The following is a 17,944-nucleotide window of genomic DNA, read 5'->3' as shown; positions in this document are numbered from 1 at the left end:
CGGCGCCTCTTGGGGGGAACAAGATTTTATGTGCTGCTCAGACACCATAAATGATTCAGTCAAGCACACACACACGCACAAAATAATTCAGCTCTGCAATTTCATTTGAAGTCAAGAAATCCTGTAGCACTCTGCCTTCACCCTTAAGGCAGCTGCTGTTAATGAACTGTTCATGGTCATATGAGAGAAAGAGGGGGATTAGAGAAAGGCGAAATGGAGGAAGAGAGCAGATAATAAAGTTATGAAGAATTCAGAGCATCACCATTCCTTTCCGCTTACCAGAAAAAAAAAATGGAGTGGATAGTTAACAAGGATAGCCTCTTTCTGCAGTGCAGTACAGCATATTTCCATCAATTACTTATGCATTTATTTTAGATTTATTGCATATATTTAGTGCTCTATGAAATCTGGCGTATTTACCGAGCAACAGAATGGATCAATTATGTACTCATGGGTGTAGGGAGATTTCTGTGTCGAGAAGAAACTAAAGCCTACATGAATAAACGGATCTGCTCTCACAGCTTACGTGAGATGCTTCCAGCACCTCGGCCGCACGCTCAGAGCTCGTTTGTGTCCGCAAATCAGTGCTGCACAGCAGGGCGTAGCGAAGACGCGCACACCGCCCACGAGGAGGAGAAAGCCAATACTACAGCGCATTTTACCTCTACAATAAAGGATATAGATAATATAAACAGTAACACAGTGTGTTATGTGCCAATGCTTGGAAAGGGGGAGGAGAGAAGCGCTGCATCGCGCAAACACACACGGGAGCGCAGTTATGGCTGATCTGTGGCATAGCAACTATTACTTCACATACATTCTGCATTCGGCTTCACTTTTTGGAGGAGGATGAATTACAGCTACTATGATTTGCAGGGCAGACGATTTTGTTTTAATTATGTTTACGGAAATGCACGATTAAGCATCAACACACAGACTAATCTTATGAAAACAAATGAAGGTTTTTTAGGAATGATGTTACAAAAATACTTGAGCTGAAATTAAAAGCCAATGGTAGTCTGTTCTTCCCAGAGCACTAATCATTATTAGAGTTTGAATGGGGGTTTCTGTCTCGTTCCTTTTTGTGCCTTGGTTTAATGGGGAAAAAAAATCTTTATTAGAATACTTATACAATGTCTGCTTTAAAATGTGTTAATACATAGCCTAATTGTCTGTGTTATGTTTGCTATTTTATTACTTTGTGTTATTTTTTGACACAATAATCTTTGGGTTCATTTAAAAGACAGGTTTTTAAGGAGCCAGAAAACTTTAATTACAAGCACAACAAGTGAAAACGACTGTGTGCACAACAGATGGAATTAAGCTTTCCCCCAATGGAGAAGTAACACCCATTTGAAAATAAGAGTGAGAAACAGAAATTAAACACAGTGTCACTGACACAACAGATGTCAACCTGTGGGAGAGCGTCTTAAAAAGGGTTTTATGACAGAAGGCCAAATCCAAAAGCACAAATTATCACATTTTTATAAATTTCACCACTTTCTTTAAAACAAGAACTCTCCACTCTCCTGTGGGTTTATTCTGGCACACATACCCTAAACCGCTTTCTGTTTCTTCCAACAGTTCCGGTCCCATCAAAGCTAAATGGCTCAACAGTCTCTGCCTTGTCCTTCACTAAAGAAGGCCTGGGCCTGGGTGGTGTGTCCAACCCCGCAGAGGTTTTCTGCTCTGTCCCAGGCCGCTTGTCGCTCCTCAGCTCCACCTCTAAATACAAGGTCACAGTTGGAGAGGTGCAGAGACGCCTGGCCCCACCCGAGTGCCTCAATGCCTCGCTGCTCGGAGGAATCCTGCGCAGGTGAATGGAAAGGAAAGAGGAAGAAGCACAGCAGATGTTTAGGATGAAGCTGAGGTGTTAATCTTTTCTACCTGTTCTCCTTCAGAGCCAAGTCGAAAAATGGAGGCCGCTGTCTACGAGAACGTCTGGAGAAGATCGGCCTCAACCTGCCCGCCGGTCGGCGAAAGGCAGCTAATGTCACACTCCTCACAGCGCTGGTGGAAGGTACTGAAACATTTAATAAAAACCAGACACATACACATTATCAGATTATGTCTACTGCTGAGACACCGCCTCGTACTTGCTGCAGTAATTGTCCCAAACACAGCACACACACTACATTATCAGTCACTTATGGCGAGAACGTAGATGTTAATATCAATGTGAAGCACTAACCTTCCAGGAATGTTAACTTAAAATTATAAGTGCCTACGAATTTATTTTTAAACGTTCGAGAGCCTATTATCACCTCAAGCTTTCAGTCAGCACGTTCAAGTTCTATTTTTCGATCTTCACGCTCTCTTCTCAGGTGAGGCGGTTCATCTCGCACGGGACTTTGGGTACGTGTGTGAGACCGAGTTCCCTGCCCGGGCCACAGCAGAGTATCTGTGCAGACAAACCGACCCAGATCAGCTGCCCACACGACATAGTATGCTGCTGGCCACCAAGTGAGTACTAGATCTGCCAAGATCTTCAAGCGGTTCAATCACATAGTTCTACTTACTCAAAAGGAATAAGTTATTTCAGTCATAATAAAGACTTTTGTTCAGATATAAGTTTATAGTCTATATATAAACCATATATTAGGGGTTTGAAGTCCCCAGTGTGCCCCAAATTTTTGTCCATATACTGGTAAGAAAATAATGAGATCAATCACAATTATTTTATTTTATCGACCGCCCTAGTTTTATGCTTTTCTTCATGTTTATAAAAAAAAAAAATGTAAATAATCAATGTCTATATATATATATAAATATATATATACACATTAAATAATATATATATATTTGATATAATATATATATATATATTTCTATGTAAATATTTTCCATATTGTATTATTTAGCATATAATAGTATAATAATAATACAAAAATGGGTCTTAAGTCTTTATACATGAAAATATAACTGCCTTTATATTCTAAGAAGGGGGTCCCTCATATTTGGGGGTCTGTGTGCAACAAAAAATATTTAAATGAAAAGAAAAACAAAACTATGGCAGTCGATAGAATATAATTGTGATTGATCTCATGATTTTTGACCTTTTTTAAATGAAATGGTAATAATTTATTTTAAATAATTTATTTTTTATTATTTATATTTATTTTAACCCTCAGCACCCTCTGAGGGCCCCAGTTTGAAAACCCCTGATAGAGACTTCAGTAAAGTAACTGGGAACTGCTTTCAGTTTTATTTGTGAACACATTTCTACTTGAATATCATTAATAACGGTTATTGAAACCACATTTACCTGTATCGCATGGTAAACTCACTCTCACCTCTCATTCCACGTCTTCAGGGAGATTTGCAAGGAGTTCGTGGACCTGATGTCGCAGGACAGGTCGCCGTTGGGTGCCAGTCGCCCCACCCCCTGCCTGGAGCCCGGGGTGCAAAGCAGCCTGACCCACTTCAGCCTCCTCACCCACGGTTTCGGCACACCCGCCATGTGCGCCGCCCTGTCAGCCTTCCAGAGTTACTTGCTAGAGGCCCTAAAACTGCTGGATAAAGGAGAGGGAGGAGGAAAAAGCCATCACGACAAGGACCTCAAGCACCGCAAATGAACAATCGGGAGAGAGACACTACCTCCCTCACTTTTAGGAGCGTATGAGTGTCTTTATGTGTACGAATGTGTACATTCACCCCACCATTTCGCGCCTGTACGAACTGGTTGCATTCGTCTCTAATGAAATCCAAGGTCTCCAGAGAAAGCAGAAATGCCTCGATGCTTCACACTGCATGTGGACCACAAACTCCCTCTGGATCCCCATGACTGACTAATACGGGGCCCTTTTCGGTGTTCTCTGGAGATCGGGCCACTAAACCAATCAAATGACACAAAAGATGGCACGGACAATTAAGGATGGGGGTGTAAAAGTAATTAGGTATTGACAAATTAATTTGAAAATGTCATTTTGTACTTCATGTTGTATGTTTATTATCAATGTCACTGTTATTCTAATTGCCGTATTGCAATGTAAATGTAATATATTATTAAACCAACAACTGAATTGAACCGCTTGATGCGGAGAATGACTTCCTGATGAAAAACAACTTTTTATACATAGCTAGCAGGTTTTTGCTTTGCATAAATGGACTTGTTGGCATGGTACAAATCTGGCGTGATTACACAATTAGCGCGATACAAATTGAACACCCAGGGGGATGTTTGAAATTTCTAGCCCCATTTGCTAAAGGCAGGGTGACATTAACCCAAACCGAAACCTCAATGTGACAGTGGAAAATCCAGCAGAATTACCTCTGAGATAAAACGGTCCTGACCACTAACCCCCGGGGGCTCGGCAATCACTAGTCAGCGAATGCGGCTAAACAGTTGCTAGGCTCTTCTCTTCCACCACTTCTGTCTCCTCTCACCCCGTCACTCTACCTTTCTTCGTCTGCTCAGGGGCCTCCATCTCCATACCTGCCCCCCTGCCGGCTCTCACTCACACAAGCGCACACACGTACCCATCCTGAGTGTCAATTCCCCGCTTCCCCCTCGCCGTGACCCCCTCCCTCCCTTCATCTCTCTGACACTCAGCAGGGCTGCTCTGCATTTCTCTCTGCCTGCAGGCGAACATATGCTGCTCGTCCCTTTAGATTCCGGTGTGTTCAGGAGAGAGGGATTGTTTAATGTTTATTAATCACCTGTCTGTGGAGGAGAGGGGAAGGAGACGTACTCGTGCAAAAACACTTCTGTACAAAGCAGTGAGGAAAAAGGTACACATCCAAAGATAGCATAAGTGCACGCCGTTCCTTTTTCTCCCCTCTTTGCCAACTTCTGTACTCCGCAGTATGACACAAACAGATACAACAAACCTTTGAGTGTGTTTTAGTGTGGAAAACCAAAAAATCTACAAAATGATGAGTCTAAGTAAATGTTCTCATCCAAAAAAAGGAAGAATAAGAAGACCATATAATTAACAGGGGGTCAATGTTTTATTAGAGCACAGAGGGTTACATTTGCAGTACAAAAGAGTGTGGGTAGAGATTATAGTGGAATAACAGTGGTTGCTCATTTAGGGCCCACGGGAAGCTTCTCCATGTCGTGGATGCCGTCTTTGTCGATCAAACGGACGGTGAAAGAAGGCAGGTTCATGATGAAACGTTTGTTGAGCTGTTGGAGAACAAGGAAATATACAAAAACGGTTAAAAAAGGTAGCAAACATGACAAAACACATGATCGAAATAGCTCAAAAGTGGTTTGTATAACCCACTGAACCAAAACGGAAGGATTTATACATTTTCTGAAGAACATGTGGTTCTTGTCAGAGCAAAAGGCACAGCCACAGCGTTTAAGTGTTTTTTAAAGAAAATAACACTTTTATTCAGCATAGATGTAATAAATTGATCAGAAGTGAGAGTGAAGACATTTACAATGTTACAAATGATCTCTATTTCTAATAAATTCTTCTCTTTTGAACTTTCTATCCATCACACAATTGTGAAAAAAAGTTTCTTGAGCAGCAAATCAACATATTAGAATGATTTCTGAAGGATCGTGTGAAATTCAGCTTTGCCATCACAGGAAGAAAAAAAAAATTACATTTTAAAAATGAATTTTTTAATGAAAAATTTCTGTACATTTTCTTGACACTTCCACATTGTAACCATGATTCTCCCAACTGACTCCTTGCTGAAGTATGATTGTCCGGTGTTGGTGAGCAAGAATACAGAGAGGAAGTCTCCAAGGAGTCGCCCTTTGAAAGTGAGTCCCCAACAGATTGTAGAGAGCGGCCCAGTCCCACCTCCACCCAAACCCAAGAGCCCCTCAGCGGATGCCAGCAAACAGCAAACCGAAGAGATACTTAATGCCATTCTACCACCAAGCAGTCGCGGCAGCCGTCGCGTGAAGGCCTCCTTGTGTGAAGACTGAAGAGTGTAAAGACCATCGACTCTACCGTGTGACTCCACCGGGCAGGGACACCGGCAAAGGATAAGTATCGCTTTTTATTTCTCCTCTTTCCTATTACTTGTATCGCTTCTGTTTCAGTTTTTATAATCATTTCTTACTATGTGTAAGTAAGTTGTTGTTTTTTAGCATGTGTGTTTGGCAGTGTTATTTTTTAGGATTACTGATAAACTACTGTCATTTGATTTGTATTATTTGTATTTGTTATTTATTTTAATTTTAGTTACATTATGTCTGTCTGAATTTATTATGTATAGGTCTTTTATTAAGTTTTTAGTTTTATTTAATTTGAGTTATTTTAATACTCAAACTAAATGGAAATGAAATCATATATATCTTTAATTTATAAATGTGTATGTATATATATATATACATATATATATATATATATATATGTGTGTGTGTGTGTGTATGTGTGTGTGGTTGTACATACACATATGTAGTTGTTGTTTTTTTGGTGTTTGCCTTAGTGTTATGTTAGAATCATTATTATACCTTTTGTTCTTCAATATTTTGAATTGTTTTTTGCTTTATTTTTCATTTAAATGTTAAGTTTTGAAATTTTGTTGTATGAATTTGTCATTTTTATTTAATCTCTTTATTTTTAAAATGTGTATAGGTAGTATTTATAAAGTTTTAGCTTTTAGTTTTGGATCTGTTTTTAGTTGTTTTAATACTACAATTGATTGCTTCTGTTGTCCTCATTTGTAAGTCGCTTTGGATAAAAGCGTCTGATAAATGACAAAATAAAAAAAAATAAAAAAAGGATTTTCAGATAGAAACCACATTTTTATTTTTGAAGTATGTGGGATTTGGGGAAGTTTGTTGAATATGTTTGAATCTAACCCCAGTTATGAACAATAGTAATAGTGATGCTTCTCATAACAACCACCAGTAATTATGAAATTACATGCATGAACAGACCAGCATATGGAGAGCAACTTACCTCCTCTAAACACTTCTTGAGCAGATCCACAGCCTCCTCACGAGTCAGATCTGGAGTGAGAATAACAGAAAAACAGGCTTAGAATTCAATCAATCAAAAAATAATACTCACTTATGAGTATATATAAAAATATATCCTCATAAGTGAAAGTGTAAAAATCACCTGGTCTGTAATATCGGTCCAGGATGGAGAGGGTGAGGAAGGCACCGTATCCGTGTGCGGCGAAGGGGGCTTTGGCAAGTGCTGACAGGTAGTCCATGTAGTACAGTCCTGGACCATCGGTCTCATCATATCCTGCCAAGAGCAGGTTCACATGGTATGGAGTCTAAAAAAAAAGAAGAGAAAAAGTCATTTAAATCACTAAATCCAAAAATGAAGGGATATAAGTACAGCCGGATAAATGTTTTAGTCAGTCATTACCATAAAATAAAACCAGACAAAAAGTGGAGGTTATTTTGTGATGATAAAAAGCTAACTGTATATTATTCAACTTATCACAAGGCTACTAACCAAATCAATAAATAGACATTCATTTGAATTTAAAATATGTTCGAAAAATATGGAAGCCCATTCGAGCCTGTTTCTCTCTCTAAATTCAGACTTTTTTCTCTCATAATTCTTAGAAATAAACTCAGAATTGCGAGGAATGAACTCAAAATTCAAACTTTTTTTTTATACATCTCACAATTCTGAGTTCATATCTTGCAATTCTGACTTTTTCTCTGATTTCTGAGTTTACATCTCACAAATTGCTTTGCTTTCTGCCACAGAATAAAAAAGGTAATTGATTTTTGTCATCTCACAATTCTGATTGTTTTCTTAATGGGTCACAATACTGAGTTTATTTCTCAGAATTACAAGAAAAAAGTCAGAACTGTGAGAAGTCGTAATTACCTTTTTTATTCCATGGTGGAAATTGAATTCCGTAAAAAAAAAAAAAAAGATAGTAATATGGGAAACATGAAACTTGCAGAGGGAATCAACTGCCTGGGGGAAAATACTTGACAGCAATTGACCAATCAGAATCAAGTATTTCAGAGTCATGTAATAAAGCATATAATAACAACAGTTTGAAAATGAAACGAAAAAAGAAATGTAACAAAATTCAAGTGTAGACTCAAAGAATCTGATCGAAAACACCAACCACCACCAAACTTTAACATCAGCAAGAGTAGAAGGGTTAGACGGAGGGAGAGGAGAGCAAAGGGAGGGGTGTGAAACAGCCGAGAAAGGGGAGAGAAGGGGAGGGAGGGTAGTGTGGAGCGGTCTGAGGGGGGTCGCTGGTGTCACCAGCAGTGTGACATCTGCAGGAAGACGGCACCCCTGCTGCCGCGAGCACCTACCCTCCTCCTCTCTCCTCCCCTCCGTCTCCCGCCCTCACCCCTATGCCCTGGAGCAGTGCCAGCTCTCATTAAAACTTCTTTTAGTCCTCTTCCTCCCTCTATCTCAAACTCCGTTTGGCTGAAACTACATTCGCTTTCCCCCACGTTTCCCATACTCGTTTAAAAACCAAAGCATATTTTGGGCTAGACTTTCTGTTTGTCCAAATAATGAGGCTTAAACACTCAGGGGGAAGTGGAAAAATGTTCTTTACAGACACAAAAATGGTTCTTTTAAGAACTGTCCACTGAAAGGCTCTTTTGGGAACCCAAAATGGTTCTTCTATTGAATCACTGTGAAAACCCCTATTTGGAAGCTTTATTTTTAAGAGTGTAAAAGTGAATATATAGTATCACGTCCAGTTCCTTTCAGCGTGGATAAGACTAAAAAAGCTCAACTCACCTGAGAGGCTTTAATCTGTTCTGGGCCATCTCCCTGCTCTTGGAAGGTCTCTGGGGCACGTTTGGGTAAGTAAACACCCCCTAGAGAAGCTCACCTATGCAATATGCTGCACTCCCAGCAGGGAGGGTTTAGAGGAACAGGGGCTTGTTGAAAGACAAGGTTCGAGTCTGTACGAAATTCCCCCGAGTGTCATCTACCCCTCCGTATAACTCAACACCTGTCTCCCACATTCTCCACCAACCTCGTGAGCTACGGTTCAAACACTACAGCCTTTCCTCTCACCGGAGTCCCTGTTAAAAAAATCTGAAGGACACTAAACAAAAGCTCAGTACAGAGAGTCATAATTGTACCATATCATTCATTCATCCTGCCTTCCGCTTTCATGTTCTGTTCCTGCGCTCCCCATCCCTTTGCCCGCTGCCCCAGGACATGTTCTCCTCTTTGGCATCTCTGCCCAATCTGCCGTATTAATTGTTCATCTGTAGCGGAACAGGGGAATGCCTCGCAATATGGCACCAGTAATTATTTGTGCCAGTGTGCTGGGAGAGAATAGGCGGCCAATATTGTTTCATGTGTGCCAATGATGGCAAACTGTTGCTGGACTGTTCTGCGGAGAGCTTAAGGGGATGCTGGATGCAGCACATGGTTAAAACAAAAAGCACAGCACATAAAACAAGCACAGAAAACATGCATTTGGCTGCAAAGAGCCAGTTCAGAACAGTACGCTGGACTATCTGAGCATCTGCCGTCTCTTCTCTCTATGTAAAGATCTGTCTGAGGAGCCACTCCAGGGGAGCCCCAAAGGCCCAGTTGTTTTTTTAGAAACCTGGTCCTTAAAGCGTGCATGACATCTTTCTCATTTAAACATCCCAAAGGGTTTAGCACAAATGAAATGGGTTAAATAATACGCAAGGTTATATGATTACCCATAATCCTTTTTTTAAAGAAGAATCTGAGACTTTCCTTTGAATACGGTTATTCACATCATGAATTAAGGCAGTATTCAAGTATCTATATCATATAATATATGAACAAAATCTATTAGTCAAACATGCCTCGCTTTGAGGCACATTCGAGGAAAAATATTGAAACTGACTCGTTTATTCTCATTCTGTGGGCAAGTAGCATTTAGGTTAAGACAAGCTAAAAGCATGGGGGTTTATGAACTTGTAGCACTTCCTAAGCGCCCCCCCCTTTGGCTTGCTCTAATTGTTTTTTGTAATCATTTTCTCCACTCTGCTATTGTGACAGGAGGCAGTTACACTCTTCCTAACAAATTAACACACACACCACACAAAAGAGCCAGGATGGCGACAAGCCCATTTTTACACAGATGGGTGCACTCTATATTGCCCTTAGTTTAACACACACACGCACATTTGGAAAAAGTATCTTATAAGCAGGATCACATTACATAGGAGGCGCAGGTGTCAACGACCTCTGAGACCTTGATATCACCTCCACAAATTCAAAACACACTGGCATCTGTTTTTAAGCACATTTTACACCAGCTGCATTCAGATATACTCTGTGGCACACAAAAGGACTGAAGAGAGAAAGCAAAGAAAAGGGCAAGAAAAAAAATCGCTATATACACTACCATTCAAAAGACTGGTGTCAGAAAGATTTTTTTTTTGTAAAATAGTAAGGATGCATTAAGTTGACCAAAAGTGACAGTAAAGACATTTTTATGTTATTATAAATTGTTATTGTTATTATAACGAGTTAAGTTTCAAATAAATTCTTATATTTCTATTAACTTTCTATTCATCAAACAATTTTGGAAAAAAAAAAAAAGCACACGGTTTCCACAAAAATATAAAAAACTGTTTTCAACATTGATAATAAGAAGAAACATTTCTGAAAGATCATGTGGCACTGAAGACTGAAGTAACGGCTACTGAAAAGCTACACTTTTTTAAAAAAGTGTAATAATATTTTTATGACACTCCTAACCAACCCCAAACTTTTGAACGGTAGTGTATATAATGAAGTGTTTCAGTTCTGCAACACTAGCATCTTCCAAAGAAATTGCAAAAATAATAAATGTTTTCAACCAGGTTTCCTGACTCCCCCTTTGAATGATAGATCAAGTCTTTTGCAATTTTTCATATGTAGATACAGTAGAAAGGAGAAAATGTATTTACTGTTTGGTCATTTTACAAGTAGCCCAATGTTTGATCCATTCTAGATGTATCCCAGGTTGGGAACATCTGGTCTATATTATTTGTAATTCATCTATTGAAAAATTAAGGTTTGGAACCACACTATCCACTACTGATAGATATGAAAGAACATTCTGGGCTTGAACACAGAGGTTGTTGTACCAACCCGACTCCGCAGATAGTCTGCTAAGTTTTTCCTTGTGAAGTTTGCAGCAGCTGCTGGGCTAAGCTCATATCCTGAAGAAAGAGAAAGATAAACCAGGGTCAATCCATTAAACAATAGAAACAGTTTTCATATGGAGTGCATATCCAGAGTATGATAGATTTTATACAAAGTTAATAAAATTCCAATGAATTTTTTTTCACGGAAAACAAATAAAAGTGCATATGAACTTTCTGAACTAAACACTGAAATTAACTTTATTTCTACCAGAAATAATGTAAATGATGTTTAGAACTAAAAACAAAGACACAGCTTGACGCTCTGTACAAGAGTGTGATTTCAGTACACTTTCTATTAAAATCAGTCAAACTTCAGAAAGAAAAAAAAGAAAACTGAATGCTTACCATTTCTCATTTTGTAAAGCTGGACATTTTTCTGAATGTATTCTGCAAACTGTACTGTGTCACCGGCTTCACCCACACACAGGAGCAGGATCTTATCGCTGAGCTTAAACATCTTGTCATAATCTGGTAAACATTCATAACAGGTCATCCTAACATTATGTCCAATACAACCCTAACACATTTTACAAGAGCTCAAGCTTCTTTACAAGTCATTGGTGGTCTATATCGGAGGCGCTCTTATTTTCACTTTCACAAATAAATCGCAAACTCATCCGAGGCCACTCGGCTGATACTCGAGGATAATCACACTACAATAACTGACATGTTGCTCCCGTTAAAGTTTAAAAGTGCACCCTAAATGAAGTTTAATAGACTGATTTTAATATATGAATAGGTAAATCAGTTCAAAGCACAAACTGTGTTAGCACAGGGTAGCTAACGTTACTTCGGCTATAACTTTGTAGCAATTGCCATATATTCTGAAGTGGTGACAGCATTTAGATGCAATTAAGACAGCAATGTATGAAAATTGAAATGTGGTTAATTATAGTGGTCTGCAACATTTTTATTGATTATTATGAGCTGTTATAATGCTGCCTGGCCAGTTAGCATGCTGCTAACATGCTACTGCACATCAAACTCACCGTGTTTCATCTGGATTATACTGCTGGCTGCTACATTATCTGCCGCAACCAGCACAAAGTCTGGCCCCTGAATCCCGATCAAGTATTCCATATTGCTGAGAGTTCAAAGGAAATTAAACACACTCTGATCAGTACGTCCACTAGCAGAGCAGCTCGATCAGATATTACACAGCAAAAGCTGAACGGAGCTCAACGGCGGCGCACTGTTCAGGTGTCATCAGAGAGTTCGTGCTCTGTTGTCACGTGACGATCTGTTTATGGACATGGCAAACTGGTGAAAGCCCCTAAATAGTGACAGTTTTCCTGTCAGGTGGGCAGACACAAAAATGATTGGACAATATTACAGGGTGCAATATTATAGTCATTAAAATATAAGGGATTTTTTTGGTGTTATCAGACAGGTAATTAATAAAATCTTAAATTATAAAGGTCTGAGTTATATGATATCTGATAGAAATTGCAATCTCTATATTAAATCTCTAAGATGGATGGATGGATGGATGGATGGATGGATGGATAGATAGATAGACCGATTGATAGATATTTTATGCATTTTGTTACATGTACAGTAGATGGGTTATAAACTTATCCAAACAAAACCTGCCAAAAAACCTAAGACTTTTTTTTAATTTTATGCTTTGCAGTGAATTAGTAGAAAATGTATGCCTATGTTATGCCTATTCCATTCCCACAAAATAGCTTCAGTACGAATGATTGATCATGTTGCCTAGACAGAAAGGGTTTCAGATCCTGTATACCCTCAGCTGCTGCAGTAGGCACTTCTATTGCCCCCAACCACTACAAAGACTCCCATTCATGTTCATTAGTTTTGCTTCTTTGTGTCCCTTTCCTATACTGTGGTGCAGTTAATACACTTCATAGCATTTAGATGTATGGTGAGAAAAATAAAATCTTCTCTTGTCTGAGAGCTTTCAGTCTTTACTAGTTTTGTTTATATAGTGTGCAGACAGTTTTACTGTAGCTTTAGAATTTTTTAAGGTGGAAAATGTGTATCCATGTGATGAAAGTATTTCTCTCTCCCCATCTCTCTCTTTCGGTAGTTGTCACTGGTTCAGCCTGACTGCTTCGTTAGGACTCATCATTTGCATTCAGATTAATTATCTAATTACCGACAAATGTCCGGCGGCCACCCCGCACTCCGGCTCGTCAGCTCTGTGCCTGTAATTATTTTAATCATTTACTTTCATCTGGAGTGTTCCTGCCATACTTCTGTGTTTAGAGGCCATTCTTAATTACCCTGCCAAGACACTCTTCCCCTCTTTTCATGTGAGGAAAAGGGGCAGAGAAAGAGAGGGCCAATGGGGACAAAATCTAGGAATCTTGACAGCATCATAAAAGCTCCGAGCTCTGCTGGTTGTTCACTCCTTCAACTTCTCTCTCCGTTTCTCTGTCTCTGACTCCCCCACCCCTCCGCCAACCCACATCCTTCTCCAATTCGAACTATTCCTCTCTCTTTCTCTCTCTCGCTCCCCCACCCTCCCTCACTTCCTCCAGTTCCCCCTTTATCGCAAGCACACACAGGAATCGCCTCCGGGGCCCAGTGCTCTGACTACTAATACACTCACACACACTGTGACATACATCATGCGCCACGTTCCACGCACATTATCTGTTCGGTAAATCTATACACCTCTCTCTCTCTGCAGCTTCTCTTTATTTAGGCACCACCAGTCTAGATATTGGCTGCATCTGGTTTGTGTCTGGTATTTGTTGGCTCAATTCCTGCCATCACTGCTCTCGCTGTTGTGCCCTCTCAGCAGTTGTGAGACACACGCTGCGCACTGGTGCAAATATATAAGCTATAATTGGGGCCCCTGGCTGTTTAAGGATTATTCCAACTTTGGAATATCTAAAGTCTGGATGGTGGCGTTTCATTTTCATTCAGTTTGAACTCATTAACTGAAAATGTTTGTTTCCTGTCATCTGAAAGTAAAATAGTGCTTAAGCACTGTAATATACATGTTCAAAGTGGCATTCGGGTGGAAAAAAAGCAGTTTCTGCTCCGTCCAGATAAAATGATGGGTTTACTTGCTCTATTGTCCTAATTTGAGATCAATTCTTCAGCCAGGAAGTCTGCAGAAAGAAAAAACAGCGCTGAGCATTACGAGACAAGTTGGCTCCGGAGGGACTCGTCTGAGTTTGGGGATTATGGACTCATAGCCCAAGGGTTTGTTAAGAGTAGGGTATGTTTTGAACTCCGATTAAGAATATAGGTGGTGCGAAGGGGGCAGAGCAAATTAATAGTATTCATGGTTTTTGTGTGGGCCCCACTTCAATCAGTGGATGAGAAATATGGTGGTTGCAGTCTTCAGTGGGAAGTCGTGGCCTAATGGTTAGAGAGTCGGACTCATAACCCAAAGGTTGTGGGTTCGAGTCTCGTACCGGCAGGGATTGTAGGTGGGAGGAGTGAATGTACAGCGCTCTCTTCCACCTTCAATACCACGACTGAGGTGCCCTTGAGCAAGGCACCGAACCCCCAACTGCTCCCCGGGCGCCGCAGCATAAATGGCTGCCCACTGCTCCGGGTGTGTGTTCACGGTGTGTGTGTGTTCACTGCTGTGTGTGTGCACTTTGGATGGGTAAATGCAGAGCACTAATTCCGAGTATGGGTCACCATACTTGGCCACATGTCACGTCAGTGTGATAAATAGTTCAAAATGCTGCGCGTGTGTAGGGTGGGCAATCACACAATGGATGGCAAGATGTTTTAAATCTATTCTTTACAACAATCTATCAGATCTATTTTTTTATTTTACTAGTACTCATTACTTTTTCCTTTGCTACTAGTCGCTAAACCAAATGTTATAAGTAGCAAACTGCAAATTTTGCCATTGAATTCTTTGGGGATCTGTAATTTAGATCTCAATTGTTGACCTCTTGACTAGAATTCTTTATATTCTTTAGTTACTAAATACTAGTATCTATTCAAGTTCTCATACTAATTAAATAGACAGCAACACTTATTTATTAGACACTGTAGTGTGTATTCCTATTATTACTAGTAACAATCTTACTAATAAGATTTTTAATTGAACTATAAAGTAGTCAGTCGGACTAAACAAGTTAAAAACAACTGTGTAACTGCAATACTAAACTGAAAAAAACATACTAGTACCTTTGGGATAATTACAAGTAACTGGGGAAAACAGTACAGTAAAACTGATATAGGCACCTGTAGCAAAGTGAACAGCATATATTTCCATAAAATTCAATGGTTTAAAAGACAATATTGAGCATTATTATTGATTCAACTGCACTGACGCTATAACAGATGAGAACAAAATTTTAAATGAATTATGCTGAAGCTGTTGAAGCAGCTGAAATTTAATTTATTTCATAATTGATTAATTCTGCAGCGTTAAAGGTGCTGTATGTAGGATTGACACCGAGTGGTTGAACTAGGTATTGCAGTCCAAATTCAAAATATTGGAGAGGGTTTTTTCACCCGGCCCCTCCTCCTCAGACTTGACGCACACGCGCAGTGGCGGCTCGTCGGGGGAGGCAGGGGAGGCACAGCTTCCTCATAATTTTGAGGTGAAAATGGGAGGAGTACGATTTAATGTTAATAAAATTCACCAGTATATATACAAATTTAGGGAAAACAGCCTAAGCTGGATATAGGCTACAGCAGTCGGCTTAATTAAATGGCGCAACAGGCAGCTCTCTTTTAACACAGACTTTTAAGAAGGGATGGATGTTTCAAGTGATAGGCCAGGTAAGTGAAATGAAATGAAATACGCTGTGTTTTCCGCCAACTGGCAACCCGGGGTCCCGAAATACAATTGGGTAAACTGGCAGTGGGCGGGTTTCACAAACCAAAACAGAGACCGACATTCCGGCCCGGAACGCACATTTTCAAACGAGGATAACTGACTGTAGCATTGTTTTTCAGATAAACACCTATGTTAACGTAGCATGTTTCTTAAATATCTGCAAACATATTATGGTATTTTTATGCTTTAGTAGAGTCAAAAACGTACATGCAGCACCTTTAACACTGTTATTTTCCCGTTTATTGTTAAGCTGTTTTGACACAATCTATATTGTCTTTACACGCGTTATATATATAAATGTGACTTGGCAAACATTTGAAATTGTATAGTTACTTGCCAGTATTGGGTTGAATCAGTAGGCCTAGGCTACTAGCATCTAATGAAGTGAAACTGCAATAGATAACAGTTTGAAGGAAAAATATTAAAAAGTTGTTCTAATATATTCATGTCTTCTCACTTTATCTAATCAAAACTTTGATTTTGAACAGGTTGCATCAGGAAAAATATGGTCAGCCGTGATGTGAGCGTGTTCAACGTTGCAGTTTCCACATTTGCATTCTTGAAGAAACGCAACGCTGTGTCACCGGCACCAATTTTTCGGTTTAATCTGCAATTTCACGGTACTGAGAGCGAGCCGGGTTGAATTCATTGTTCCGGCCTGTCGTCGTTTAGCGGCGCTTTGCTTTTGTTAAGTGGCAGAGGGCGTCCACAGGACCTGGGCACGAGAGGGACCACTTCATCTGAAGGGGCGAACAAGAGCAAGCTAAATAGAAGAGACAGGCTCTGAAAAAATTCCTACCGGCAGCTGGGAGGATTTGACATGGCGAGCTCCCCCACCACCGTCGGCCCTGTGACCCCCGTGCCTAGCACACGCACCTGCCGCTCTGAGGCGCGCTTTCACCGGCAGAGAGATTATCACGGGGCGTGGTGTGGTCGACCCGTCGTCAATAAAGTCCTGTGAAAACCCCCTTATGCGTGAAAAAGCCTCCATTCAAGCGCCTTTGTTCGACACATTTTTATGGGACAACATTGGCCATTATGAGGTTTCGAGATTTACATGGGACTCCATAGAGGGGTATAATCCTTTCAAGCAGCAAACGAATAAAAGTTTAAACCCGCTGTTTTCATATTTATTAGTTGGTTAAAGCAGACGAGGCAGCTGATCCCACTTAAACCAACAGGCTTCAATATGTCTAGGCTCTAGCAGATTATTAAACGCAACCAAAACTGAATCAAGTTGTAAATGTTCACCAAACCTTTATTTTGAACCTACCTATCTATCTATCTATCTATCTATCTATCTATCATGCATGCATGGACCCCAAGGCTGTCCACATCCCCCTGACTCTGCCGCCCCTTCTCTGTCCAAGCTGATCGTTTCCACGCCAGTGGAGTGCTAGGGGCTACTTCACTGTCACACTGCATCATAAAGAGGGAAAGATGAGGGGAGAGGTAAGAAAGGCAGAGAAAGAGACTTTAAAATCTTTGAGGGCACACATGAGAAGAGACATGCTTACCAACATTGATGCCTTTTCACTTGAATGTGACTGCTATTGCCCCCTCGTGTTGAGGAATGTTTAATGCAACCAGTCTCTTTCGCTTTTAACAAGGACTAACACCTTGGATAGTTTACTTGCGCAATTTATGTTGGAAATAATTTTATTCTGGGATTATGCCACGTACACCTTCAGTTGTTGCAGGATTATAAGCATTTTTACACAATTCGAAAGAAAGTTAAGGTTTCGACTTGACAACATGAGCGCCTTTCGCACCGCTTTAGTTCCAGAACTAAATGTACAGTACTAAAGTACTGGGACGATTTTGCGCGAACTATTTCCCAGTACCATTTAAAGGGTTGCATTCACACCGACAGTGTGTACTAAGAAGTGACGTAAGCCGGTCGACAGCGACATCATTTGGTGCGCGGCGTTCAACAGAGACAAAGAAGAACAACGTTAACAACAGGAGGATGGAGGACGCTGTGATCGGAGCTGTTTTTGTTGTGTCTCGCGGGGTTCACAATAATGGACATGGAAAGTCGACGTATACGTAAAGCGATTGAAAGAACGGAAAGGAAGACTAAGAATCTCCAACGACAACTGGCAGTGCTACATTTGCTACAA

At 40.3% G+C, this 17,944-nt stretch overlaps 2 protein-coding genes across 3 annotated transcripts in view; one reads left to right on the top strand and one right to left on the bottom strand.

Moving 5' to 3' along the window:
• LOC107688421 (transcription factor AP-2-epsilon-like) overlaps nt 1–4,009 on the top strand; it is a 9,136-nt gene extending 5,127 nt beyond the window's left edge. For both annotated transcript variants that reach the window (XM_016486077.1, XM_016486078.1), the window contains exons 4-7: nt 1,585–1,816; nt 1,902–2,020; nt 2,325–2,463; nt 3,314–4,009. In XM_016486077.1, coding sequence (XP_016341563.1) covers nt 1,585–1,816; nt 1,902–2,020; nt 2,325–2,463; nt 3,314–3,575 — 752 coding nt within the window. In that variant the 3' untranslated portion in view covers nt 3,576–4,009. The remainder of the gene's footprint in view (nt 1–1,584; nt 1,817–1,901; nt 2,021–2,324; nt 2,464–3,313) is intronic.
• A 930-nt stretch (nt 4,010–4,939) lies between these two features.
• LOC107688376 (proteasome subunit beta type-2-like) lies at nt 4,940–12,258 on the bottom strand. The gene is made up of 6 exons (XM_016486034.1): nt 12,028–12,258; nt 11,384–11,506; nt 10,983–11,053; nt 7,032–7,194; nt 6,870–6,919; nt 4,940–5,128 (listed from the first exon to the last, which is right to left on the bottom strand). The coding sequence occupies exons 1-6, from the start codon at nt 12,116–12,118 to the stop codon at nt 5,027–5,029; spliced, it is 600 nt and encodes a 199-aa protein (XP_016341520.1). The 5' UTR covers nt 12,119–12,258; the 3' UTR covers nt 4,940–5,026.
• Nucleotides 12,259–17,944: the final 5,686 nt, after the last annotated feature.

Source organism: Sinocyclocheilus anshuiensis, unplaced genomic scaffold, assembly GCF_001515605.1.
Source record: "Sinocyclocheilus anshuiensis isolate Anshui unplaced genomic scaffold, SAMN03320099.WGS_v1.1 scaffold209, whole genome shotgun sequence".
Lineage (NCBI taxonomy): Eukaryota > Metazoa > Chordata > Actinopteri > Cypriniformes > Cyprinidae > Sinocyclocheilus > Sinocyclocheilus anshuiensis.
This window is presented reverse-complemented; position numbering and strand designations above follow the sequence as displayed.

Excerpts from the sequence above, each read along its gene's own strand:
- LOC107688376 (XM_016486034.1), bottom strand. The coding sequence starts at position 12,118 with ATGGAATACTTGATCGGGATTCAGGGGCCAGACTTTGTGCTGGTTGCG. Across the intron at positions 11,507-12,027 it reads TATAATCCAGATGAAACACG|ATTATGACAAGATGTTTAAG; the intron begins GTGAGTTTGATG and ends AATGTTTACCAG. Across the intron at positions 5,129-6,869 it reads TCAAGAAGTGTTTAGAGGAG|CTCAACAAACGTTTCATCAT; the intron begins GTAAGTTGCTCT and ends GTTCTCCAACAG.